This window comes from Cyanistes caeruleus, chromosome 10 (assembly GCF_971803275.1).
Source record: "Cyanistes caeruleus chromosome 10, bCyaCae1.hap1.1, whole genome shotgun sequence".
Lineage (NCBI taxonomy): Eukaryota > Metazoa > Chordata > Aves > Passeriformes > Paridae > Cyanistes > Cyanistes caeruleus.
This window is the reverse complement of record NC_141710.1, coordinates 10808375-10835487: the sequence shown is the minus strand read 5'-3', so window position 1 is coordinate 10835487 and position 27113 is coordinate 10808375. Positions and strand designations below refer to the sequence as shown.

General features: G+C 36.6%; 1 protein-coding gene across 28 annotated transcripts in view; it reads right to left on the bottom strand.

The window, feature by feature from the left end:
- U2SURP (U2 snRNP associated SURP domain containing) overlaps positions 1-27113 on the bottom strand; it is a 46350-nt gene that overhangs the window by 7231 nt on the left and 12006 nt on the right. For 8 of the 28 annotated variants that reach the window (XM_086844241.1, XM_086844247.1, XM_086844244.1 and 5 more), the window contains exons 3-23: positions 26261-26359; positions 25052-25166; positions 24519-24652; positions 22440-22507; positions 21045-21139; positions 20926-20961; positions 20743-20825; positions 20195-20360; positions 19559-19770; positions 18578-18621; positions 15281-15385; positions 13995-14061; positions 13742-13905; positions 12504-12666; positions 11890-11969; positions 10777-10864; positions 9100-9222; positions 8007-8163; positions 7567-7662; positions 6885-6951; positions 5759-5921 (exon numbers count right to left, since the gene is read on the bottom strand). In XM_086844241.1, the coding sequence (XP_086700367.1) occupies positions 5759-5921; positions 6885-6951; positions 7567-7662; positions 8007-8163; positions 9100-9222; positions 10777-10864; positions 11890-11969; positions 12504-12666; positions 13742-13905; positions 13995-14061; positions 15281-15385; positions 18578-18621; positions 19559-19770; positions 20195-20360; positions 20743-20825; positions 20926-20961; positions 21045-21139; positions 22440-22507; positions 24519-24652; positions 25052-25166; positions 26261-26359 (2325 nt within the window). Of the gene's footprint in view, positions 1-5758; positions 5922-6884; positions 6952-7566; positions 7663-8006; positions 8164-9099; positions 9223-10776; positions 10865-11889; positions 11970-12503; positions 12667-13741; positions 13906-13994; positions 14062-15280; positions 15386-18577; positions 18622-19558; positions 19771-20194; positions 20361-20742; positions 20826-20925; positions 20962-21044; positions 21140-22439; positions 22508-23295; positions 23338-24518; positions 24653-25051; positions 25167-26260; positions 26360-27113 lie in introns of all 28 variants that reach the window. The other 20 variants (XM_086844243.1, XM_086844233.1, XM_086844239.1 and 17 more) reach the window with 7 other exon arrangements.

Here is a 27113-nt window from a genome sequence, read left to right as displayed (position 1 = left end):
TTAACTTTGTTTTCCCAACTAAATAACCCATGTAATTAAAAAAACAAAAACAAAACAAAACAAAACCCTAAACCAACAAAAGTCCACAAAAACCCTACATATCCTCATAAGATGTGTTTTTTTACATTTTTAGCCAGCAAAGCTGTGACAATCTCTATTTAACCGTATTTTGAAAGCAAGGAAGCCTAAGTCTCTAGCCCAAAGTAATCTGAGATGAAAATAAACTAGGAATCCAAACAACAGGCTTCACCTGACTTAATAAGCTAAATGGATGCAAAGAAATGCTGACATGCAGTGCTGGCAGGAAGTTTAAATGGCAAGAGGTATTATTTGCATGTAGCTTCTCCAGAAACTGTGGGTGGAGCGGGGGCTGAAGGTGGTCATTAGCAGGTGCCTCGAAAAGAGAGAAAATAGGAAAGGCTACACTGTAGTAACATCTCAATCAAAACCTCTCCAGACTCCAGCTATGGCAGGATCATAGGGCTTCCTGAGACAGCTGTGGTCTTTTACAGACCCCCCAGAGATAGATTTCTCCTCCACACAATTGCTGTATCTCCCTTTGAACCCATGCAAACTGACTCCTTTTAAAAGATGCTGTGGGCAGAGGAAATGAGTACATCCCCTGGGAAGGTGACTAAGTGTTACAAAGTGCTGAGATGGTATCAACAGCTCACTACAGAAAGATCAGGCTCTTGCATCCACTCCTGCACTCCAAGCACAGGCTCCCCTTTCCACCCTTCCCTTGCACAAACTGCAGTGTTTGGCTGAGCCTTCCATAGTCCAGAAGCTCACCCTCCCCCCCAGTTCAATTTTCCCTCCCTTAGTGAGAATGTATTGGGTCAAGGGAAGATCAGCAAGTGTCAGAGTTCACAGGATCAGGATGTTTCCTCACCCAGCAGAAGTGAGCAGTTAATCAGATCAGCTCACCCTACACCTTCATTTATAGAAGTTTTTGCTATTTGCTATCATCCATCACCACTGTAACTGTGTTTTATAAGAAAGTTCCAAAGGCCACAAAAGAATTGTCTAAAAAATTTGACCACTCAGAATTACTATTTGAACTAAGATGCTTGGTTATATCCCTTCCCCATTTCACTGCTCATTGTACACTGGCCATAGTGAACACTCTTCCCACAATCTCTCCATGCAGAGTACAGGATACTCATATCCCTATCACACAGTTCAAGATACTCTCCCACACAGGAGAAAAAGATTCTTAATACTTGGGCTTGAATCTGCTTAAGCATCTAACTGATGAATTCTGTAAGCAGCTCACTTTATAAACCTGCACTGAGAATGAACTAATATATCCTCATTGCAATGGTTATTCCTTAACCATTCTTGTTCAACAGACAAGAACTGGTAAGCATGTTCATTTTCAGGAATACATCAACTTTTATCTGGCCTATCGCCAAAGTCAGTAATATGCCTAATAAAATGTAAGGGGAAATCCCTGTGCCAAAATTTCAAATCCCTGTGCCAAAATTTTGCAATACTAACTCCTTAGACAGAGCAGCCTCCCAGAGCAGAGTTCCCAGTTCAGAGGCTGCAATGCAGAAGTGTCAGATATCACTGGAGTGGCTGTGAGTGATCCCTACTTAATGCTCCACTGCAGGATCACATTTCTCACTAAGGAGGAGCTCTTTCCCATGAGCTCAAGACAAACAGTCCACAGCATACCTCTTGTCTGCTGGTTCTCATCTGGGGACTTCCTCCCCCTCTCCATCTGAGGAGCATTTCAAGGGTTCAGCCTTAGCCAGAAGCTGAGACTTTGATTACAGCCCACTCAGAAAGTAAGCAAGCCAAAGGAATGGGCACCTTTTGCTACCATGGCTCAGGGACACCAGGCTGCTACAAACGAAAGCTCTGCTTTTTCCATTTAGATACCAACAGGTGTGCTGTCAGTAGCCTCCCTTGCTTAAAACTGATCAGCTTCCAAAAACTGTTCTTTGTTTTCTAATCTTCTGCTGATACTGAGTCCATGCACAGGGTCTTCAGTGCAAAAAGCCTTTTTCACAAGAGGTGAAAAACTCCACAGTTACACAGCCTCTACACGTTCAAACATAATTAATTTGAGATAAATTAGCTGCATGCTACTTATTAGGATGAACTAGGTAGCTAATCACTACCTATTTGATGAAAGATAGGAATTTCTGCTTGGTAAATAATGTAAGCACTCCAACATAGACTGGTTAGAGATAGGACAGACATCCAACCAGACCAAAGTGTTTTGGTTCTGTTTAGAACAGTCTTGCTCCAACAATGGCTGTCCCAAGCCCTAGATTTTACCAGAAGCAGAGCAAAATATTTCTTTGATTTTTCCAGGAAATCTGAGGAATGGAATTTCTGCAGCTACATTATCAACAACAGATGACAGATACACTGACGTACACTCGTGAAATATCTATTCTGCCATAGAGCCCTCTGGCACCCTCCATCACATTCACAGGTTGCCAAGTGTCTTGGAGCAAAACAATTCCTTGCTTTTGGCTTCATGTAAAACAGAAATAGAGTCAAAAATTTAAAATAGACCAGAATCTTCTGAGTAGTCATCACCTTCAAAGAAACAACTGCTATAAACAGCAAAACTATTAGTTAAGCAAAATCCAATTTGTCTCATCTGTTGTTATTATTAAGCCACAATCAGTAAGGTATTTAATAGGGCATTTTGCACTACCCTCAAATGAGCCAGCTACAGAAATCTACACAGACTGCAAAAACCAAAGGGTTATATTTTGTTCTTGCGATGATAACAGATAGCTCCTGTGACCTGACAAACAAATACTCAAAAGTTGAGTATTCTGCACACTAAGCACCATAATCCAGAGAAAGAAATAATGGAAAACTGTATTGAGGTTTTTGACACCTCTCCTCTGTGATATCCAGGAAAATCAGTTTGGCTATTGGTAAAAAATAAATTGGACTTTCAATACCTTGAGAGGGGGGCAGGGAGGTATTGACAAGAGCCCAGCCCCAGGGTGGTGTAACAGGATCCAACCCTGCCCCTCCTGCAGCTGGGGGTATCAGCAGAAAGGCTCAGCAGGAACCATCCACACCACTGGTCTCCTACTTCAGTCAAACTCTGCTTTCAGGTCTCAGGTGGCCAACACAAAAGTGAGTAAAGCCAGCTACTAAGAAGGACTAAAATCCTGTATAACATTTTGGAAGCGCTGATATGTCTGCATTCGTGATGAGCCTGCCTCATGCTGCAGATGAAGCCTGTGCTGTGCTTTGTTGTTTGGAGTATGATTATCAAAATTTGTGCAGCAAGGTGGAGGCAGAAGTAAGATACCCTAAAGAAAGGTCCAAAGAGGACTATTCATTTTGTCTGTGAGTTTATCTACACTCTAAGGGAATACACTTAATGAACAATTTAAATAATAAAATTCCCATTTTTCTACCATTTCATAGCACTAAAGTCTCTTTATAAACAGGAATGTACCTTTCTTTTAGATGTCCCAGGGGGAAGAAAGACACAAAACCACCATAAAGACCACTCTGAAGTCTGAGTTATAGTATAAAGCAAAGTGCCAGTCTTTTCACACTTAAAAAAAGAGTTAAGAAATCACTGTTCTTCAGTGAAAAAAGCTCTGGTCCTGCTCTGTTCTGGTCCTCCTAAGTTCTGAAAAGAATTCACACTTCAGAAGGATTAACAGGGGCATGAGGGAAGAAAACAAAAGGTTACTAACTTGCTTCCTCTGATGGCACCAGTTGGATGGCTGAGGCCAAAGTTTGTTTCTTAATTCACTTTCTCCTTCCAGCTAACAAGCTCAATTTACTAACTGTGCCAAGGGAAAGAATTGTTGCATTATTAACGAATTTTTTTAAAAAATGCATGAAAAAATGTTTCTCAGTTTCCCTGGCAGTCACTGTGTAGACCACATAGCTGAAGAATTAGGTTTCACCAATTTTTTTGCCAAATTTTTTACACAACATTTTTTTACAGTGCATATTAGATGGCCTAACTGTTAAAAGCTGGTAATTAGTTGTTGTTTTCCTCAGCTCCTTTCCTCAAATTTAATAATGGATGTGGGTTTTGGCAGGGATTGGATACATACTAAGAAGAAACCATGAGTGTGAATGCTTTGAAGTAGCACAGGGAGTACTTTCCTGTCAATGACAAACTTGAGGAAAATTTTAAGTACTCCTACATAGTGTCTGAAATGTTCTCAAAAGAAAAAAAAAAATTCTCCTCTTCTGGCAATTCTAAAAGTCTGAAACCAAAATGGTAATTTACTTACCAAAAGGAATAAAATGCAATCATGCACTTGAAAACCTCAAATATTCGCAACCCAAAACTTCTACTGACAGAATACATTGATGAAAGAATTTAAAACACTTGTGCAGTGTAAAACTGACAATGGTTAAAGCAAATCACTGCCTAATCTGCCTCCACAACTGCCAAGATAATGTCTATAGAACAGATACTCGGTCTGAAAGGAGCTCTTTCCATAACTGCTACAATCAATATTACAGCAACATGAAAACTAGTTTCACTTGTACTTTCATTAGTCTACCATCATGTATTTTCTACAAAAACACTGCCACCATGAGTCAGGTCAGAAATAAATCCCATTCAGCTTCTCACACTCAGAATTTATTCACTTAATATGGCTGTGTATCATGAACTTTCAAACTGCTGTGCAAAGCAAGAGATTTCTAAGTGCTTTGTGAGAGTCTATTAATTTCAATAAAATCTGCATAGTTAAAAGGAGGCATATATAAGAGAAACAACATTTGTGACATTTTAAAATATTATGGGCTGAACATCTTGGAAGAACATTACGGGGCTTTGCTAATGTCTGATTTTAACTAACTAGCACAGTATAAAGGTAGGCAGCCAAAATTCCACCTTCAAAACATTACCCAGGTCATCTGGAGATACTACAACTGCAATAAGCATTTAGCAACTTCTTAATATCATTTTAGTCCACTGAACAGAAGCTATAAGAATTCTGATATTCAGTGTCCCCTGGGTTTGAATACTGAATACAAGCCAGGAAGTCACATACTATTTTAAATCTGATTTTACATGGCAGTGTATGTCAGAAAGACTTCACTGCTACGCAAAGCTCCTGTTAAATCCCAGTCTAGTTCCCTTCTCAGTCAAGCACAAGCTCAGAAGCCAGAACAAAGCCTTAACAACCTCTGCTGATCAAGCCTAACACTTACACTAACACCTGTTGGAGAAAGGATAGAAGAACCAGGGAGCCAGCCCTATGAACTGCAGGTAAGCCTTCAATTAAAATACCTCCAGTTCCAGACTACGTGGGTTAGCTGTGTCTACTTCGTTTGATGGCTGAGACAGTGGAAAGAGACACTGTTAAATGAAATAAAATGCAGACACTTCAAGGGAAGAAACAGAGAAAACAAGAAAGGTAGAGGACTAAGACCACATCCAAAAGATAATCCCAGAAGTTAATCTGCCAAGGGGAGGAAAGTGTAAGGGCACCAAAGCAGTCTAAAGCTACAGTGGTACTGAAACAACACTGAAAAGGAACAGTTGTTCTCAACATGCAATATGCCTTGACTCTATTTTTAATTTTTTCTTCCATTATTTTAAATGTCAAAACCAGACAAAGTAAGGGTGTGAACAAATAAACCTTTACAAAAATACACTGGACTACAACAAAAACCCACAACATAATAAGACTGTAATTATTTCAGTAAAAATAACTCTCAATCATATGTAGAGAACTCAGGGTGGGCTGAGGACAGGAAAGCTAAAGAAGGGTGGCACAACACACCCCATGCTCACCTCTATCTCTCGGAGTTTGGCACGCTTTTCTTCACTCATTTCTGAATATTTGACTGATGACTTGGATTCAGGCATTTCCTCTTTAATAGGATTGGAATACATGTGTTGTTCTTCTGACTTAGAACTCTGTGTGTCTTCTTCATCTTCACTTTCTTCTTCTTGACTTTACAGAAAACATACAGAATTAACTAAGATGTCACAGATATCTTAAGTATATATTAAATGTACTATTTCTCTTACTTAGTTTCTATGATTAGTTACTAGTTTTGAAATTCGTTAAGTTAGATTATATAAGTCTGCAGCTATAAATTAGTCTCCATCTGTGAGACAGATCTTTCTCATTTAATTAAGCTATTAGTTATTATTACTCACACAATTTACACTTTTCATAGAAAGAGAGTGCAGAAGAATGCATTAAATTTACAGTCATCAAATACACATCTACCTCAGCTACAAAAGGAAACCCACTCCCTCAGCAGAACCTCAAAGTGCTGTAATAGTGCTTTTCAGGTATATTAAGTTTAATTGAAGAACAGTGTTTGCTACTTTTGCTTTTGGGAGATAAACCTGAGATGGCAGGTACCCAAAATTATATTCCCAGGCTGGCCACTAGAGTGCTGCAGGACTCCATGCAATGCAGGAAGAATTCACAGCATTAACTAACAGATGCTCTCAGCTGCCTGAACAGCAAAGAGAAAGACAACTCAAAACCAACTTCTGCTGGCACAGAGCCCATCAACATCCAATGAAACACCTCAGGACGTGACTCACTGTGCTTGTTTCAGCGGCAGAATCACAGGTTTAGATTCATTCATATATACCTGATAGCAAGATTTCCATACTACCTTAGCTCTTACTATTTGATGCTGAATTCTCTAATCAGCATAAATTCAATTATAGTTAACAACTCCATCAAAAGATGTAATTTATCACATTAGAAAAAAATCATGGGGGCTGAAAGCATACTGCACTAAAAACCTGAGTTTTCTGTTTTCTTATTTTCCTACTTTCAAAATTTCATTTTTGTTCTTCTCATGCAATAACATATCCATCTTATAAGGAGTTCCAAACACACTCAACCTTAGATATATAAAGTATGTTTTCATTAGAATGAAAAAGTATTTACTTTTGAATTTCTTCCTCCTCAGATTCTTCATGTTGGTCAAAAAGCTCCCACTTAGAAGTAGTAACAGCTAGGAGAGACAGTAGGATAATTTTAACAACAAAAAAAAGCTACTACTTAATCTGAAAATTAGCATTTGTAATATAATTATAATAAGATATATACAGTACATAACATATAACAAGAATTGATGGTAAATAAGAAATGTAAAATTTACCAGCATCTAGCACTTAATACAGACTCTCTATTTCACAGGAATATTCAAACCAGCCCATTCTCAGAATATTTACTATTCACAGAGCTATTCACTCACATTGCATATCACATTGCAGTAAATCCTTCAAAAGCAGACAAGTATTTGTCAGTTTAAAATATTATCTTTCAAAGCAAGATTTTAAAAGATTGCCAGCCACATACCCAGAATTTTATTTTTTTTTTTATTTCCAGTATTTATTCCTAATAAATTGGAAATTCATTTTAAGGGTTGCTAGATTATTAAAGCAGAATAACTGTAACAGAATACGCTATTTTCCTTTTTGGTTACAAATTCAGTGAACAAGTTACAACAGAAAATCCTACTATGTTACAACTATTAGCATTTTAGCACAAATCAGCTGAAAATAATCATTACATAAGTGACATTATGCTTCCAGTTTACTTCAGAAAAGATACTTTCAGAACTAACCTTGAGCTTCCAGTTCCGATTCATCCACTGCTTCCCACTTCGAAGGGGCAACTTTAAATATAGGCTCATTCTTTTTTGAATCTTCAGTTGTATCCACTGGTGGAGAGAGAGACACGGAAAAATAACTTACAAAGCTCTTCAGAAGCTGAAACTGAGAAGTACTACAATAACAGTCAGAATTAAATAATGAAACAGATTGTATAATCTTAGTGTTTGCAAAGTAAAGAAACCAAGGTTTAGATCCTGACATGTGTAACATCAGAAGACACCTCCTGGGCTTCTGAAGCAATTACTATCTAAAGATAGTATAGCATATTGAAATTAATCAACCTTTTACAAAGCTACATGTCAGATCAATTCTAGGCTGAATTTCTAAAAACTACGCAGAAAGAAAAGATCAAAGGCTGAAGATTCAATTTGGAAGCTGAAACATTTCATACAAGGAACGCCATCGAGATCATCATCCAGTGATTTAATTGGGACTCCATCCAGATCATCAATAGGAGCAGTATCAATAGGAATTCCATCCACATCTTCTAGTGGAGCACCATCGAGCTCTTCCTCAATGGGAGCACCATCAAGATCATCCGGTACTTCCTGAAAGCAAAAAATATGTCATTATTTCAAGTACACATCTACATTGCTTTTCTTTACTTCTCCAATTATCAAATAATTTCTATTTTAAAAAGCACTTTTATAAATATCAAAACCTCCAAAAAATCTGCTTCAACAATTTTTGCTAACAAGTACAGTTGCTTTTTGTAGAGGAAATAGCAGTATCTTCATGTAAAATAATTTATAGGCAAGAATTTGGAATTTTTACACAATGTACTGGAAGCTTTCCAATACTTGCATTAAAAAGAAGAGATATTAAGTTGAGGTTTAGCTCAAAATCAGTCAATTAGAGTCAGATAAATCATACTTCCTTGATGTATGGATACTTCTATGGATGTATGGATACTTTACTGGTCTTCCTTCCCAAGACCAGTAAAATGAACAACTAACAAAAATGGATATTTAGCAGGAGCACCAATTTAAGAAACACGCAAATTATACATACAGCTGTGTATTCTAACTTTTTAGGTACAGGCATTGTCCTTCATACATGTGTGTTCACCCTGCTCTTCCACTCTGAGGGATCTGCTTTAGTTAAATTATACTGCAGGCATCTCTCCCACTGCTCTGAAAGGCATCTTTCCACACAGCTACAATGCCTGAAACTCCACTCGGAATTCAGACAGGTATTACAGAGTATTTCCAGCACAAAGGAAATACCTGTCCTTCTGCACTAGTCTTTGCTCTCAAACACTTACACAATGTAATGCCACCACAGCACCTAATCTACTATCAAGAAACACATGAACAGAATAAACAGTATTTGCTTTTGAAAATATGTTACACCTCTACTTAGGAGCAAGGACTTGGAAGGTTTACTCACCCTAAAAGAGAGAGCAAAATAATCCGTGTGAGCCCTATTTTATAATAATGCGTTTTTCCCTGCCATCTATGAGCATAACTCCTTAGGTCACCTACCTCTGTTTCTTTATCTTCCATGATATTTACAAGCCCCAAGAAAATATTCTGCAGTTTGATCAGAAAAGGTTCTGGATAGATTGCCCAGTCTTCCCATGCTCGGAAGCATGTCATCACCCGTTGCTAGAAGCAAGAAGAAAAAATAACTGCTAAAACACTTGTATTGAGAAATTTTATGTGATGGGAAATAGACCACAGAGAACTACTACTGTAGACAACTGTTCTAAAGTAGTTCCATACTAAAATATATTATAATGATACCGTGGCCGGGCAAGACTAGTAATTTTACGAAAATACATTTTAAGAAATCTCATTTGGGTTTCATTTTCCCTTTAAATTCCTGTTACATTATCCATTTTGGCTGTTGCCAGCTCTATCCTGACAGTAAATTTCATTCTGTCCTGATGTTCAAAGCAGGTGCCTCTCTACCAAATCTAAGAGAACGTATCTGTTTGTAAAATAAAATAACTGAAATTAACATTGGCTTACACATATTATTGAACTGAAATTGTGTTCCTACTTTCATTTTGCTCAGCCTGGAGAAGTGAAGGCTCTGGGGAGACCTTAAGAGCCACTTCCAGCACCCAAAGGGGCTAAAAGAAAGCTGGAGAAGGATTTCTTAAAAGGGCAGGTAGTGAGAGGAGAAGGGGGGAATGGCTTTAGACAGAAAGGTCTATTTAGATTTGCTACTGCCAAGAAATTCCTCAATGTGAAGATGCTGAGGCAATGGCACAGGATGCCCAGAGAAGCTGTGGCTGCCCCACCCCTGTGGAAGTGTTCAAGGCCAGGCTGGATGGAGTTTTGAGCAACCTGGTTTAGTGAAAGTTGTCTCTGCCCATGGCAGGGGGCTGGAACAGACGATCTTTTAAAGTCCCTTCCAAACCAAATTTATCATTTTTCTTTATAAAAAGCATATTTGAAAACATGTGTTTCAGTTCAAGTTTGACACACTTAATGTAACTGAAGATGTAGATATATGAAATAATTTAACAAAGTTTTAAAATAGCAGATAACTAAAATTGATTCTCAATCTAGAGCAATTGAGATCAGAAGGAGGACAACCAGGATGAAGATCTTAATGCAGATTAACTACTCTGTAAGCTTTGTATTTAAAGCTTCTGACTGAAAAAGAAAAGGAAAAATTAAGTGCAGAGGCATCATGGAAACAGAAGGAAAGGAGTTGAGCATGAGAAGCAGAGAGCATTTGACCTCAAAAATCACTCTCAAGTACCCATTGTCAGATTATCAGAACTCTAAAATAAAGCCTGACACAAAAAAACATTTAGAAGTAACTTTATGCTGTTCTGCCCAAGGAGCTTCTTTCCCACACTGAGCACAATGTGGTTTTTCCCACACAAGTCCACTTCTGAAATTGAAATACAGGCGGCCCAAGAACAGTAAGAAAGCTAGAAGGCCTTGTTTGCAATTCAAGTAATAGATATCCTCTCAACTCCACAACTGTACATCTCCTGGTACACTTCAGCTGGCAGATGCTCATTTCCTTCCTTAATTTCAAGACTACCCTTGCAAAAGAGAAAACTTTTTAAAAAATTATTATTTTTAAAGCCTAAATAGGGACCTTGATGGCTAAGCCACCTATCATAGTATGCAATCTCTTGTGCAGGAACATCTATTTATGTGACTTCTATGTCATGTAAATAACAATGAAATACATACCTTGAAATTTTCAGACTGTAAATGGCCTTGTATTGTACGGTAAGTAGCATTGAGATCAGAGAATATCTGACATAATTTTGTTTCAAAACTAGAATTAAACATATACATTTCTTTAGTTAAACTTTGTAATATATGTTTTCTGGACATACATAATTCATGAAAATACCTGGGACACAGGACTCAAAAGCACAAGGTTCTGATCCTTATAGTAGCCATGAACTGAACTATAAAGCAAATATGATTACTATATATTAAATCACCTTGGACAACAACAGAACTGTGAAGGGAGATCTTCACATCTGCTGCAGTCTCTTTATACACCCTGGAAAGATTGGAGGACGATAAAAGGAGTTTTACAACCTTAAATAGAATGAAAGAATTGTCTCAAAATTCAATCTGTATTTTAAAAAAATTCTTAATTGTATTCTAATTTATTCAGTGAGGCCCTCAATGAAAGCACAGTGAGCAACAGCTGCCCAGCTTCCCTTGAGCTTCTCACAATGTGCAAAAAATAAACCAGCACAACACAGACACATTGCAACAAGAAACATCAATTGCAATCACTAGTTTTGTAACATGCTGAGTATTTCCCACCATGCTGCCCTAACATTACAGAGACTCCAGGAACCAGACACAAACAGTTAATATGACAAAGATACTGTCCCTTGGACAGTCTTCCTAAATTCTGCTCAGCACCTTAGAAATAACGTACGTAATATCCCCTTATGCCTTATCCAAAGTTTATGGAAAGTTACACCCCCCCTATTTTAATAAAAATGTTTCCAAAATTAACTTCTTTGCTTGAACTACCTGCTATACCATATCCTGAATTTTATCTACAGGCTCTCTCTGTCAAGAGGCACATGAGGTATTCTCACCTTTATGGACTTTCATGCAAGTGGTCCCTTGCATAGGGGACATACATTTTTTACATTACCAACATGCTACATCTTACACATTTTCATGCAAGCAGATATAAATACCATCAGCCTGTAATAGGAGTAGCACAAAAGAGTCTGAATTTCCTACAACCACATTTATCCAGAGATGTACATACAAAGTTGAACAGAAGAGGTTTTTCTAACTGCCAATCACCTAAAATATTATACTTACAATTTTCTATAGTAGGAAGCATTGGCAACTTTAGCTGAAGAGTTGTATAACACATCCGACACTAGATACAATCTTGCAATCTACAATAAAAAACAGCCAAATTAAGATAACTCCAATTTCAATTCTCCTGAAAATAAAGGCATTTTCACAGAAAGACTACAAGACAGTTTAAACTATCTGGAAGTACCTAATTAGAATTGAGTGTAGCACAACTATATTATTAATAAACATGTTAAGAGGCAATTAGCCCCCTGTTATGCTGCAGGGTACTGACTACTGTAACATATTACCACAGCATTACAAAGGACAACCATGGCATTCTCATTTTAATTGCCTCGTTTGAACAGATCATTTCACTGTTTTAAACTTCACAATAAGGCAGAATATTATTTACAAGCAACTTCAGAAAGAATAGAACATATTCTTATAAATAAATATATATTCAAATAAATAAATAAATATTAAAAAAGAGACCATACTTAAATTCAAGTCCATATTTTAGTACAAAACCTCAACACTGCCTGAAACTTATGAAATAATGCTTGTAAATCATATGCACATGCTGCAAAGTGAGCTCTTCCCCCAAAATACACGACTATACAAAATCTCCACACCTTCTTAGGAAGAGGAGTCTTGAGGATGGATAACGACTCTGTAATGCAGTCCACAATTTCTTCAGCAGCTTCTGCATTATTTAGACAGAAAACCATTGCGTCACCAATGTCATTCTTCCGAGGTGTTAATCCACGTAGAATTTCCTCTAGTTTGTCCCTCTGTCTGGAATACCAAGAATTTTAATACTTTCAATAAGAAATGAAAAGTACTTTTGCAAATTTCCATTTAACAATGTTTTTTCATTTTTCCGTCTTTAGGAGAAAAGCAGTTTTCAATATTTTTATATTCTTTTGCCTGAGTTCTTTCAGTGATTCATGAATTTATGTGTCCATATTACATAAACTGCAAAAAATTCTCACTCAAGTCTTGATTACATACAGAAATCAAGAAAAATAGCTGAAAAATACCTAATCAAGCACATCAGTATCTCTAATAAAGCAATTATTTTTCTGGATTTAGTTTAGGCCTAAACCAAATGGATATATCTAAAGCATGCAAGTAATTTCTGCCACAGAATAAGAAACACTAGATTCAGAAAGTTAGTAAATAAACAATTACTGCACATTTTCCCTGACCTGCATACACAGAGAACATTTTTTAAAGAATCTCTCTTTGAACCTTTCCAAAAGAAGGTGTAAGAAACAAACTGCGTATTAAAACCCACAGAAGCATGACTGGTGTGGTAACTATGATGAGAAGAATAAAACAAGCAAAAAAATTCCACATGTTAGTACAGCAGCAAAATTAGGAAAAGGTCTCCATTTCCACTACCATAGCAATTCCCAGTACACTGATACTACACAGCAAGGAACTCTGATGATCTCTCTCTTCCTGTTTATTAACAACTGCTCCCAATTTTAATTTCTGATGAACAGCATAAGTAAGTTTAATATTACAGCAACAGTTTAGTTCCTGAGGTCACAACAATGTTGAGAAATATGCTACATATCCTCAGCTACAGACAGCAGCAGAAAATGGGGAAAAACTCTCATCTTCCTAATCCCTTTCAAATTAAGGGTTAATAACAATTGGAATGAAAGGTTCAGTGATGACAAGAAGGTATTTAGCAAAAAGTATGATCAGAAGCACTGAGATTAAGAGACACTCAGGCATGTACATAATACTATGACAAGTATGACAGCTTTCAGGATGACACATTAGAACTACAAAAACACAACAGGCAAACCCAGGCAGAGCAGCTATCAAAGCAGCACCATCACTCAGTGGTGGTACATACTCTTCCTTAAGTGCACCCTTCTTGTTTGGCTCCTCCACAAATGCTTCTGTTTCTTGCTCTTCTGACATCCCATGCAAGTATGGATTCAATGGTGGTGGCCTCCAGAAGGATCCATTTTTGAACATACGGAAATCTTCTGTCCTCCATTTGGTTGGAGCATCCCCCTACCAAAGAAAACAGAAGTATTTTTATTTTGGTGTTATTTTGCTTCACTATGTTTGAAGCTATGAATTATCACTAAAATTCTACTTGCCTGAAGAATTGAATAAAGCTTCCATCTATAATATACATGGGCTGGAGTCTGGTTTTCAAATAAAAACCTAAACCAAAGAGCAAAGAAAAGACACAAAACATGTTGTAAATCTTGAACTGACATAAAAGAAGCAATAAAAAAAAACAAACAAACAAACCCTGTTCAGAATCCCATCTCAGCTGCAGAGTGAACACAAGGAGCTAAAATCACATACACCCACAGCACAGCCAAGCAGAACATGTGCAACTGCTCCACACAGCCATACACACACAAGCACACACACACACATATGCAATCTGCAGAGAGCAGAGCTCCCCAAAAGCAAAGCACTGATCAGAACAAACAAGATCAGATCAGAAGATCACAAGATCAGAAAGAACTGTGCAACCTCACAGCAGAGCAGAAGAATCAGTGCAAAGAATCACTACAGGAGCAACCGCAAGCTCAGCAGAAGTGATGCAGGAGTTTGCAGTTGCACAGTGAAGTGACTCATCAAAAAAATGAATGACCTGAAGTTTTCCACCAGTAAATTATCTGGCAGAACACTGGCAACATCTGACGGAGGATGTGGGAGACAAGCAGACCATTTTTAATGGCCAGGATATTTTGACCTGCATGTTTTCTCACTTTGCATATAAAAATCATAATGAAGCACTTCAAACTTACTGCAAATAAAACACTGCTAAAAGCTCATTTAGCACCTCCCTGAAAGCCTTTTTTTTGAGACTGCATTTCACAAGAAGTTTGGAGACTGGTCCTTTTTTATTCTATTAATGGCAAGCACTGGAAATTCTCAAAACTTCCCTACGTCAGCTGAAGTTTAATTTTATTTTAATTGACATAGAAGAAAAATTATTCCCAGCTCTTGCTAAAGGTTAGAAACTAGGCTCCAGGAAGAGTGGACTTCACATTGAATTTGTCTATTTGGGGAAGGAGGGGGATTTTTTTCTTTTTTTTTAAATGTATGGTATTGCTTCCACTGATTGTGAAACCCTCTGAAGAGTATGTGTTAAATGTTATTTATTTAAATATATAGAAATGTATTACATTTTGTGTGTGTGTACTATTTTACTTATTTATATGCACACATTAGTAACAACTGGAATAAAAATGTGTTCTTCCTTATAAAAGCATAGTACAGCCATAGGTGCAATTTGTAAAGTTTACATCTGCACATAAAGATATATACAGCAAAAGCCAGTCTTATTAGTATTTGAAGAATGCAGAATATTAACAACAGTGAAAATAGCTAGTGTTATTTGCAAGTGAAGCAATGTAATAAGCACCTGAACATTGGGTTGTTGATTTCTCGGTTCATGATCATGGCTTCGAACATGGGCCCTTCCCGAACCACAAACTCTATCATTCGATGTATCAAAGCGAGCAAATTCCTACAACAATAACACAGTTAAAGAAAAATTGATTCAGACCTAACACTATATAAAACTACACTCCACCTAAGATACTACAACTGTGCAGGAGATTATTATGCTGTATTGTTAAGAAATCTGCATAAAAGGTAAGGCAACATAGAACATATTATAGCTGTGCATCACAGACACGGGCATTCTAAAAATCAAACCATGCCTAGCAGTGGTGGAGTAAGAATTTAAGAAACCTCCTTCCTGAATTTCCACGGCTTAGCCTACAACCATGTCTTTCTTAGCAGAAGCCCAATACACAAATATGGGCACTTGAACACCGAAGTACAATTAACTATCAAAAACTAAGCCCTCATCTACAATATCTAGGGTAAGACTGAAGTGTTAGCTGAGGTTCTACAGGGGAACAAGTGGCTGAATATTTTGCTCAAAATAAAACACACATACTTCTGAATATTCAATAGAATCTGTATTCAGTTTTCAAACTATTCAAGTATGAAAGGAAGCAAATAGCCTTGCCTGATGCCAAACAGGGAGATGTATTTATTAAATTTAGATCATCTCTTTTTGGTCAAGACTCAACTGTTGGCATAGAACAAAACTGTCCATTCTTTTGCATCATACCATCCCATGTTCCCTCCCTCATACACCCAAGAGAATTAAATTACCATTAAAATAAAATAAAAATCTGTATCACTTCATTCAGCGACAGGCAAGAAGTGGATGTGAAGTGTGCATTTTTCAATGCAGAGTCACTTCTAAGCATGCTAACAGGAGACAGTCATAAAAGCTTTATCAAAAATAGTGATAGCCAGTTTCCACCCCTCTGGGTTTTACGGAAACAGGGTTCTGAATTTTTAAAATAGATTAACAACATATAGCAAAAGCTTCTCAGCACGTGTCCTTTGAATGTGATGCAAGCCAAAAAAATTACAGATTTTTACATTTTTGAATTTATTTTCTTAGATGCAACAAATGGATATTGGTTCTTTACATGTAATTCGTTAGATTGCCGTACTGCACTTTTTTAATGACTTTAATTCCATAATTACTACATTGTAAAGTTGCAGAATTTTCTATTACTTCTAAGCAATGAGGTGACTGCTTTCTCCCATGAGTACTCCAAATTCTGCCACAGATATAATGCATTCGATTAAAAAAAAAAAATAACTTAAAAACATAATAATTGAATATCCCTGCCATCTGGAAGTGTTCTTTTGAACCATCTAGCATTGAATCTACATTTGCCTCAAATATTACACAAATAAAATCAAACAGCTACCAGTTCAATTTTCCTGTCTGCTTTTTATAATCCCAGAAACATTGCAAAGAGGACATAGTTGCAACAATTCTGTAGCCATTTTATTTACAGCAGTGTTCTGAAAGTCTAAACAGCCATACTCTTTTTGTTATATGAACTGTATTTGAAAACATCAGCAGGAAAGAAATTTACAATTAGCTTCCAAGCCTCTGAGCTATTATCAGCATTTGTTTATTTTAAGGCAAATCCAGTGTGATCACTTCTGACTTCCTGCAAATCATCACTGATTTTCAACTAATTTTTCTTTCATCAAGTCAAATCAAGTTGTGTAAGAGCAGCTTATGCTTGAACAAGAACATCTGCTTCATGAAGACCTCCAATGTATGAAAATAGATTCGGCTCATCCCATATCTGAAAGAGGTTGTTACAGGCATTTAGCTATGTAAGATGGGACTACCTGAAAGTGAATTTCTCAGAAAAAACAATTGATTATACATATTCAAGGTTTGCTGTTTACTAAGAAGTAAGAGATGTTAAAAATGGAATTGAAAATTTTTAAAGGAGAATAATTAAATGTATTATCCCACCGAAGTCAGTCAAAATTTTTGCATGATGGCATGCACTGAGTAATGCATGGTCTTAGCAATTGTCATTGGCTACTTCCAAAATCATCAGGAAAAGAATCATTAGAAGTGTTTTCAAATACAATTCATTTAACATGAGTTCTTATCATACAGGCTTTTAAAATGCTACAGTAAATAAAATGGACATGGAAAAATAAAACTTTTTCTCTGACAGCTACTCTGTGAGCACTGTACAGTTTTACAAGTACTTGTTCTACTACTCAATGTTTCTCAAATCAAGACTCCTCCTGGTCGCCCCAATTATTCAAGTCTACCCAACAAAAATTGTACTGTCCTAAAATTCCATCAAAAATACAGTACATTGGAGCATGTACTGACAAGTTTGTTAATGCACTATAACCAGCTTCACAAATCTCCTTCTGCCCCCTCCCCCCACGTAAAAAAAAGAAAAAAGGGACTTTGTGACAATTAAGACAGTGTAGTAAAAAAACGATAGTGCATCATTTTAAAATGTCATTTAGCTTAAGTTGGCCAACAAAAAAAGGTTTTTCAGTTATAATAAAACCACATTTATTGGAGCCGATCGTACCAATGTCTGGTCAAAAACTGTATACTTTCCCAATCCATCCCATGATGTTTTCCTGGTCCCCCGCTGCCGCAGACAGTTCAGCTGGTGTTGCTCACCAAGGCCAATGTCAAAGAGAATTTGGTAATCTTTTGTGCTTCTTTACTTTTAAAACAGTGTTGTGTTCCTATGTTTGGGAAAAGGCTTTAGCTTAACTGAGCAAGAGTACACCTAGACTAGTGTGAAGGCAGGAACAGTGATGGGGACCAAAATGGAAAAATATCCTTGCAATAATACAAAAGTATCTTTTTCAGTGACAAAAATTATTAACTGCTGCAGTTAAAGAATTAGCAGAAATCAAAAGTGATTTTCAACTGAACTGGTTATAGAATGTACAAATAAAAAGAAAAGGGGGAGGGGGGAAGAAAAGAAAAAAAAAAAAAACCACCTCACAACTACACCCCAGTACTCAAAGGTTTATGTCAGGACTTATGCTGTAAGACAGTATTTTACCCTAGTGTTCACTCATAAAATTATCCTGCATCTATCTCTAGTGCTCAAATTAAATGCAAAAGATAATTACTTAAGTCTATCCTCACTTAAAAAAAAAAAAAAGAGTTAATAAGACAAGAATAGTTAGACTGCAAACCACACACATTTCTTTTTAAGAATTAAAATAACCATTGCTCAGTCAAGCCATTACCTTTTCCACAACATCACCATTTTTCTTTAAAATTCCGAAGGGGAAATTTTCTATATTTAGATCAGTAATAATAAAGAAAAACATGTACCTTTCTGTTGGGATAACCACTTTGACTATGGCTTGCGACAGAGTCTGTATATGAAGTCACATCAGATAATAAACATAGAATATGTGAGTATTGTTAACAAGTAACAAGCAAAAATATACATATGCAATGAAAATACTACACATCTATCACAAACTTTGCAGGCAATCACTGCTGTGAAGTTATAACTAAGCAATTACACAAAATTCAAATGGTTGTGTCAGTGAACCATGAAGGTTCACTACTTTCAAAGTATCAGAACATTCCTGTCAGAATGTACATTGAGGCACTGAATAGGAACTATGCTGAATATATAAGAAAGGAGTTCTTAAGTTTATGAAAAGATTCTAAACTATTTGACTTGGATCATGTTGGTATTACTTTATTCCCAAGTCTTACAAGAAACAGCCCTGACATTTAAGTGTCATTCAAAGAATCAATAAATTCTTACAAATGTAAATCAAGTTGGTTTGTGATTTCAAGATACTTACCCTTTTATCAGCTAATATTCCACAAAAAGAAATGTTTGAAAACTGACTCCATAAGTAGCATAAAATACTTACTCAATGTCCAGATTAATTACCTTCTACACAAAATACATCAACTCTTCTAGGGTAAAAATAATGCTACCCAAATTAAAATGTAGGATTTTCTATAAGGAGAACAATTTAGATATTGCAATTTGGCAGCCAAGAAAAGAGGGGGACGTAGGAGAAAAAAATCCAGGGAGCCTGGAGGGGGAAAATGATAGCCTGATTTTAAGCACTAAATTAACAAGAGCCAATATACTGTACCCTAACACAGACATGAAACAGAGCTTCAGGAATTAAGTAGGTTCCCTTGGGCTACAGCAGGGAGCCACAGAATTTGCAGACTAAGGGCTGCCAAAGTCAGCCTGAACAATGCGAATCTATGAAGCCATTGAAATACTGTCACAGATGTAGTATTTAACAATGAGATACGGCCCAGGGTACTGTAAGTTACCTTCTCAAAATCTTCCTTGTTTTTTGGTGGTGGTAACATTGGAGCATTAGGGTTCTTCAATCTCTCTCTAGGCTGGGCATTGAAGGGCAGTCCTGACGGGGGCGGTGGCAGGGTGTGCTCCATCATAGAAGGCGGAATGTAGATTGGATGTGGTGGTATAGGTACAGCTTTGCCCCAGCCCAGCTTCATTTCAAACGACATAATCATCTTGCCTGAAAAATGGAAAGAAAGCAAGCCTCAATTACCACGATGTTATAAATTGGTTCTGCATCACTTGAGATTTCTCCTTGTTAAGTGCAACATTTAGGTTTGCCTGCCACCATTTACCCTTTGCTTACATTGTTGACTACTGTTATTACATCCATCAGACTACAACACAGGCAAATGGAGGCCTATTACACAAAATGTTCTAATAGTCTTCCCCCAATGTCTTTTTTCAGGACACTGCAGTACACAATTACTATTGTTTGACAACATTCAGTTGTCAGTAGAACAGTCAAGTGTAAACTAAAATCACTGCCAGCCTGGTATCTACTGGAGTTACAAAATACATCTCACTTGTCTGATAAAACAACCTGAAAATGCGCTTACAGTCTGCAAAGATAATTACAGCCCTGAACTGAGAAATCTGTTTACCATTTAAATTCTTCAATGCTCTTTCAGCATCTCTCCTGTTCATAAAGGCAACAAAGCCACAATTTCTTTCTCTTGCTCTTTCTTCATCAGTTCTTGGCCACATAATTTTAACACTCGCTAATGGTCCAAAGCGGCCAAATTCTTGACATAACATCTCTTCATTCATCTAGATGAAAAAGAGGTAAAAATTAACATTTTGCCACTGTATTTCTGTGACAGTCGTTTGTATTATTGACCAATTCTCAAAATTTCATTTTTTTTAGTTTCTTGAAAAACACCACTTAATTGATAGCCCCCACCAATGCAATCTACTGCAGACACAAGAATCTAAAAAACTGCACTTTTAACTGAGCACACTCAAATTTTTAAGATATGATCCACCTTGCTTAGAGATATCAATGGAAAAAGAATTTTAACTGGGCTGAGATTGGTAATCTAAACCTTACCTTTTCAGCATTATGTACAGAGCATTTACTCTAATGAATATTGCAAAAAAAATCATTTGGACCCGAACATGCCAACACTGCATTCTCTGGCTCCAAACTTACCTGAGGATTGATGTTTCCCAGATACAAATTTGTTGTGCTTGGATCTCCAACATCATGTGACCCTGGTGCATAATCATCCAGTACTAAAATAAAGGAAAAAAACAAACAAAAAAAAGAAGTCATAATCCCTGCTATGCATTTACATGACAAAATTACATTAAGTAAGAAAAGAATCTGTATTACCACCAGATGATCTGTTTCTTCTTGAAGGAGCATCCACTGAATACAGAGAAGAAAAATATGTACAGTTTAGTCTACAAATCTTGTAGCCCAGGCTAACATAAAAAATAACATCTACTTACTCGAACGCCGCTGCCCATCTGAATCAGACTGGGGTGGTTCAAAACGACTCAATCTACCTTTTGTTTTGTGCCTTTCATCACGCTCCTCTTGGATTCTACAAAGCAAGTTTGAAGTAAGCAACAACTTAAAACTATTCTGAAGTTTTTATTCTAAAATTTTGAATTAACTTTACAATTATGAGAATTTTTCATATGAAACAATGAGTTTGTTAGAACTTCCGAATTGTCAGTATGTCTGAACTTCTGCTTCATCAACTGGAATGTATCTACCAGAATTAGTCCCGCTGCATGCTTCCTCACCCATACTGTCAGGGTATTTCATTTTCAAACAAAATTGGAAATAAGAACTGTGCTCTTAAAAAGTGACTCCAAATCCACATCCAACTGCCAGAGATCTGCAGACCACTCAGGTGACTTTTCAAGATGCACACAACTCCTTTGTCTCTATTCACCCTTCTAGCTTTTCTAACTCTTACTCACAGGCACACCCACATGACTATTTCCAGAATAAACTGGATTTCATCTCTGTTTCTAACTCTGAGGACAGTACTCACAAGTAGCTATTTGGTTCCCTGCAGTCTGGCCTTAAATCCTGATATGAAGATACTGAATCCCAGGAATAAAATGCTGCCAGTTTAACTCATTTACTCCAACTAAGGAACACACAGCAGTGAGGCTCAGGCACTCCTCACAAAAGCTGCATATGGATTTAGAATGTTGTACCTACTGCTTTCAAATGCACAGATTCCTTTGTTTTCAGTCTCTAGCATCAGTATAAATATATGGCATTCAGCTGCACTCAATACATGTGCTGCTCTTTGTTGAATTACCACACATTTGGAAGTGAAACAATCTGCTTTTTCAAGCACTGTCCAGCTTGCTTTTAATACTATGCAAGTTAACTTGAATTACAACACTTATTTCTGCATTATACAAAAGCTCAACCTCCTCCTACAAATTCCTCTGGATATAGTTAAGAAATACTGACAAAACTCACTCTTTTCAAGAGTGACAGACATTCCATATACTAGCAATCTCTCTGCTACACCCACGTACTGGGTTTGCTGGTTTTGGTAGTGGGGGGCTACAGGGGTGGCCTCTGTGAGAAGCTGCCAGAAGCTTCCCGCATGGCTGGTGAAGCCAACACCAGCCAGCTCCAAGATGGACCCAACAACAGCCAAGGCCAAGGCCAGGCCCATCAGCAATGGCAGCAATTAAGCCTAATTAAGTTATTTTAAGCTAAATAGTTACACTGTTTCACAAGCATTTGAGGGATAAAGAAAATAAAAACCTTTTTTGTGAAACAACTTAGCAAGAATGATCTTAAATACTGTCTGTAAAACAAGGCAAAACCCTTGGATTTTGTTTGTTTACAACAAAAACTAGCAAACTTACTGCTTTAATTCCTCTTTAAAAAGTTCCAAATTACTCTTTTTCTTTTCCTTCTCTCCTTTCTTCAAAGGCTAAAATTAAAGAAATATAAAACAATACTTCAGAAGACAAAATGAACACAATTAAAAATCTTATAACAAGACTTTAGAAAATTTCCATGCATATTTTACCCACAGCTTTCAAACCAAGTAACTACAGGAGGAAAAAAACAACAAAAAAAAACCAAAACAACAACCAAATAGACTTGAAACATTCAGACTGAGCGCTATCAAACACAAAGCTAGAAAATAAAAAAATTAAGGATAATTGAAAATAAACTTTGTTACTTCTCACTCTCACAATGCAATACATGTGATCAAACACTCTCTACTACATACACATTTAAAACAACTGTGAGGAATTTTGTCACTTTGTTCCGTTTGGAAACTAGGATGCTGACTATACCCCTAGCAAACCATCATGCTCTAATGATTTTCATAGACACGTGTACATATATATGTAAATTATTTTACATATATATATATATCCAATTATTTTATCCATAAACATTCTGCTTGAAAAGAATTTCCTTCTCTTGCTTCCTTTTAAATGTAAATACAGTCTGAAAAAACAGTTACTTTAAATAGTTCAAGATCCTCAGGAAAAACACTCTTGAATGACAAAGAATATGGATACTGTAATACTACTTTTTTTTTTTTTTACAATAATATATGTTCCTTAACTAACTCATGTGAAATATTACCTTCAACAACACTGTTTTTATATAATCAAATTTAAATGAAAACGTTTCCAATAGGCAGACATACAAAATATTTGTGTTACACACTACAGCTTTGGAAAAACTGGACTTCCTACTCACCCCAGGCAAAGTTGTTTGTTTGTTTTTGTTTTTGGGGAGGGTCTGCCAAATAAATAAAATCATTTTTACCTCATTATCTTCAATCACCATTGGACAGGGCAAGTGAGTAAACTGCATTACTTCACAAGTATTTATGAAAAATTTGAAAAGCAGTTATAGTCTTACAGTACAAACACTTGCATATGACAGAACAGAGCTCAGAAAAATAAAAAAAATGCTACAATCCATTTCAGCATCTGTAGAGCTTTACATATAATGAAAATCAAAACTGCCATCCAGTAGTACCCCACTGGTCTAACACTGACACTTGTTAAAAGCCGGAGGGAGGTAATGATGGAACTGCCCACAATTATCACATTACATTCATTTCCCACCCTAACAGGCAGCATCATACACGTTTCACTTAAGCTTTAAAATAGTAGTAAGCTCTATTAAAAGACTTTTAAGACATCCAAGACATTCATTACACATACACATTAGTAACAGTAATCATATGCAATTATCACTTGATTTGAAGACTGCTTGTTCATATTTTTAATATTTTCGTTATTTTTTATGATGAACCTTGGTTAAAGAAAAAAAACCCAAACAACTCCAAAAATCAAAACAAAAAAAAAAACTCCATCAAACCATGCAGAAGACAAAATAAATTAAATAAATCAAGGTGTTCAGCTTCAGAACTGTGCAAATTCTGGAACTCAAAGAGGGACTTCTCAAACTTCACCCCCCTCAAAAAACCCAAAACAAAACAAACAAACAAACTCAAAGAACCCTACCATGAAAAACTCGGATCAACACAAAGGTCAATTTACTTTTTGGTTTTAAGATTAAAAAAAAAATAAAATCAAGAACAGATGGTAGCAATAGGAATTGAGAAGAATTGCTTCTAAAACCAGAACTTCCCAGGACTGAAGCAGCTGTTACTTTGCAACAGTCACACTAAATCTACATCCATGAGATGTTTGTCCACATTAGCAGCAACACAGTAAAAGAGCAGTGCCACACGAGGTGCATTGTGCCACAAACAGGGCTCCTGGACCTCTGCATTTCTTCACCTTCATATCTGCTATGGGTTCAGGCAACTCCAAATGCCCACCTTCTCTCAATACGTGACACACGCAGATAAAACTACTCTGCAAGATCACCCTTTTTCAGATCATGGCCCTTTTTCTAAGAACTTCTAAATACATCAGGATGAGTTAAGATTCAAGTGAGAAACTTACAGGCTTTTTGGTTTCTATCATTAGGAGGGATGGAGGTTTCTCATTAGATGGCTGACTTGGTTGATTTTTTTGATCTGAGAATCGTGACGAAGGTTTATAGATTTTACCCCGTTTTTCATCTGTTTCATGCTCCTCTGAAATGAAAGACAAGTTGAAAGCAAATTTTATTAACTAATCCTGCACAACACTGTTCATTAGAAAGAATGCTGTTCTTTAGTCCTGGCCATTCAATTCAATAAATTATTTCATTTTTTAAAAGTTGGCAATATAAATTTTACATAATTTAACATGTTTTAATATGAAGAAAAAGAACATAGATTAGGTAGTCTAAACCAAAGCATTTCTTCTTCTTTTGGTTAAAAGACAAATCACACCACTCCCTACCTCAGTCAAAGCATAAAGTAGATATTAGCATCAAGGTTTTTTTTCTGCTTCTAATGTAATGTATAAATTTTAAAATACAATTCAAAGCCAATCTTCATCTTTACACAAAGCCGAATGACCCACCACCTCCAAAAAAAGATTAGTTATACCTTTAGATGCATTAACGATTCCTCCTCTTACAAATGTTTTCACTTTATTACCATCACCTCCTTCAAAGGCAGCAAGGAATTCTTCATAAATTTCTGCAGCAGCCTTCTCATCCTCCTACATAGCAAATGTTAATCTATTTACTATCATCACAGAACAACCTTCACTAGACAGTTACTCTTAAATTAGCTATGTGACATGCCTTTTTATTTTCTAGAGTTCAAGCTACAAACCACATCAAAGGAGTTTCAATTTTAGACAATTCAAATTTCTGAGAAATGTGGGCAGAACACAGCACATAACAAGCAAAGCCAGTGAAGATGTGTGCTCCAGTATGTTCCTTTCCAGGAGTTTACATGGCAACATTCAAAAGATGCCAAACAGAAAAGCTCAAATCAGAGTCCTATAAGCCTGGAGCTTTGTTGGCCTCAGCATGAGAGAACAGTGCCCATTCCATCTCAGCCTTTACAATCAACCCACATGGTTCAAAGAGACCAACAAACAACAGGACCACCTTTCTGCATGTCCCAGAGAACAAATTAATTCACTGGATTAAGCTGAGACACTAAATTTAGGACTATAATGACCTTTAGGCCAGTATTTCTGACAACCCAGCAGGAGATAAGCCACTGGAATATAGTATGAGTTGTGAGTATCAAGTTCAAACCCCAAAATTTTCAAAATTTCCACCTTACCAACTACCAGATACTATTTCATAAAATCTGGACACTCCTGAGTAATCTAAAATGCAGTATCAAAATTTAAGGTTTGTATTAGTTTCCAACACAGTCCATCGACCAAAAAATGCTTTACAGAATTAACAAGGATGTGTACTGAAACAATTTCAAAAATGACAGCTACGCTTTGTAATGAATGAAATCCAATGATAGAGAGCAAAGGAAGAACAGAAAATTACCTAAGGTGATAGCTGTCTCCATCCTGAGCAATCCATCAGTGGATTACTGTAATTCCCTATTTCAGGAAGCCAGAGAACTCGATTTCTCACAGAGAAGAAAGGAGTAAGCCTCTCTGTATTGTAATGCCATGGATGCCAAAAATATATTATACATGTAAATTACAATTCTCTTTCACTCTTAAGAGAGCTGCAACTATCAAAACTAAGATATCTGGTGTAAAAGCTGATTGGAATTTAAAAGGAAACTTATTTGAGCTCTGCATACAAAGTAATTTTTTTCACTGTACACCATTACCTTCTTTTTTAATTCTTCTTGCTCTTTCTTGCTCAGAGTCCGTTTGGCAGCACTCATTTTGCCAATACTGAATGCTTTAAGTTTACTTTCCATTAGAGGCTGCAAAGGGAGTAAGAAAAGGCAGACATCAAACTGTTTACAAAACAATTAAAATAATGTTACTTTTGAACTTGATCTAGACCAGTAACTCAAATAAAACGAAGAAAAGCCATTCCTGTACTTATCTCTGAAGCTGTCATTATCTAATGCAACTAAAACAAGAATTTAAATCTGTGTGGCTTCTTCTAAACAAATCATCACTGGTTTAATGAGAAAGTTTTTAATACAACATTCAAACAGATGAAATCTGAGGGACCCTTGTTGTAAGAGCCTGTACATTTATCACTGTGCAGCACTGCAGTTTCTAAACCTTCAGAAGTACATGCTTTGCACTACAGTTCTTTGCCTTCCCTCCCCCACCCCCTCAAAAAAGCTTTTCTGACTATTTTGGCCAGAATAATGTTTGTGCAATGTAATGGAACAACCAAATGGATGCTGAATTTTAGTTGTACTTCAAGGTTAAAATTAATAGCTTTGCTGGAACAACAAAAAAATTCCAGGGTTTTTCAGCTATCAGTTAAATGAAACAAAAAAAAATCTTATATTCAGCTCCTAGATTGTTTCTAATTTCTTTCCAAAACCCTTTTGAAGAAGTACTCCACATAACAGTAACTTCTGAAGTATGAACTGGAATTCTTAAGGCTCTATTCTGGTAGTTAACAGGCACTAAAGCACCAAGAGAAGAAAGACAACAGAATAGAGAGCATGTTCCAAAGATATGGGCAGTGGGAAGTTAAATGAGAAAAAGGAAGTT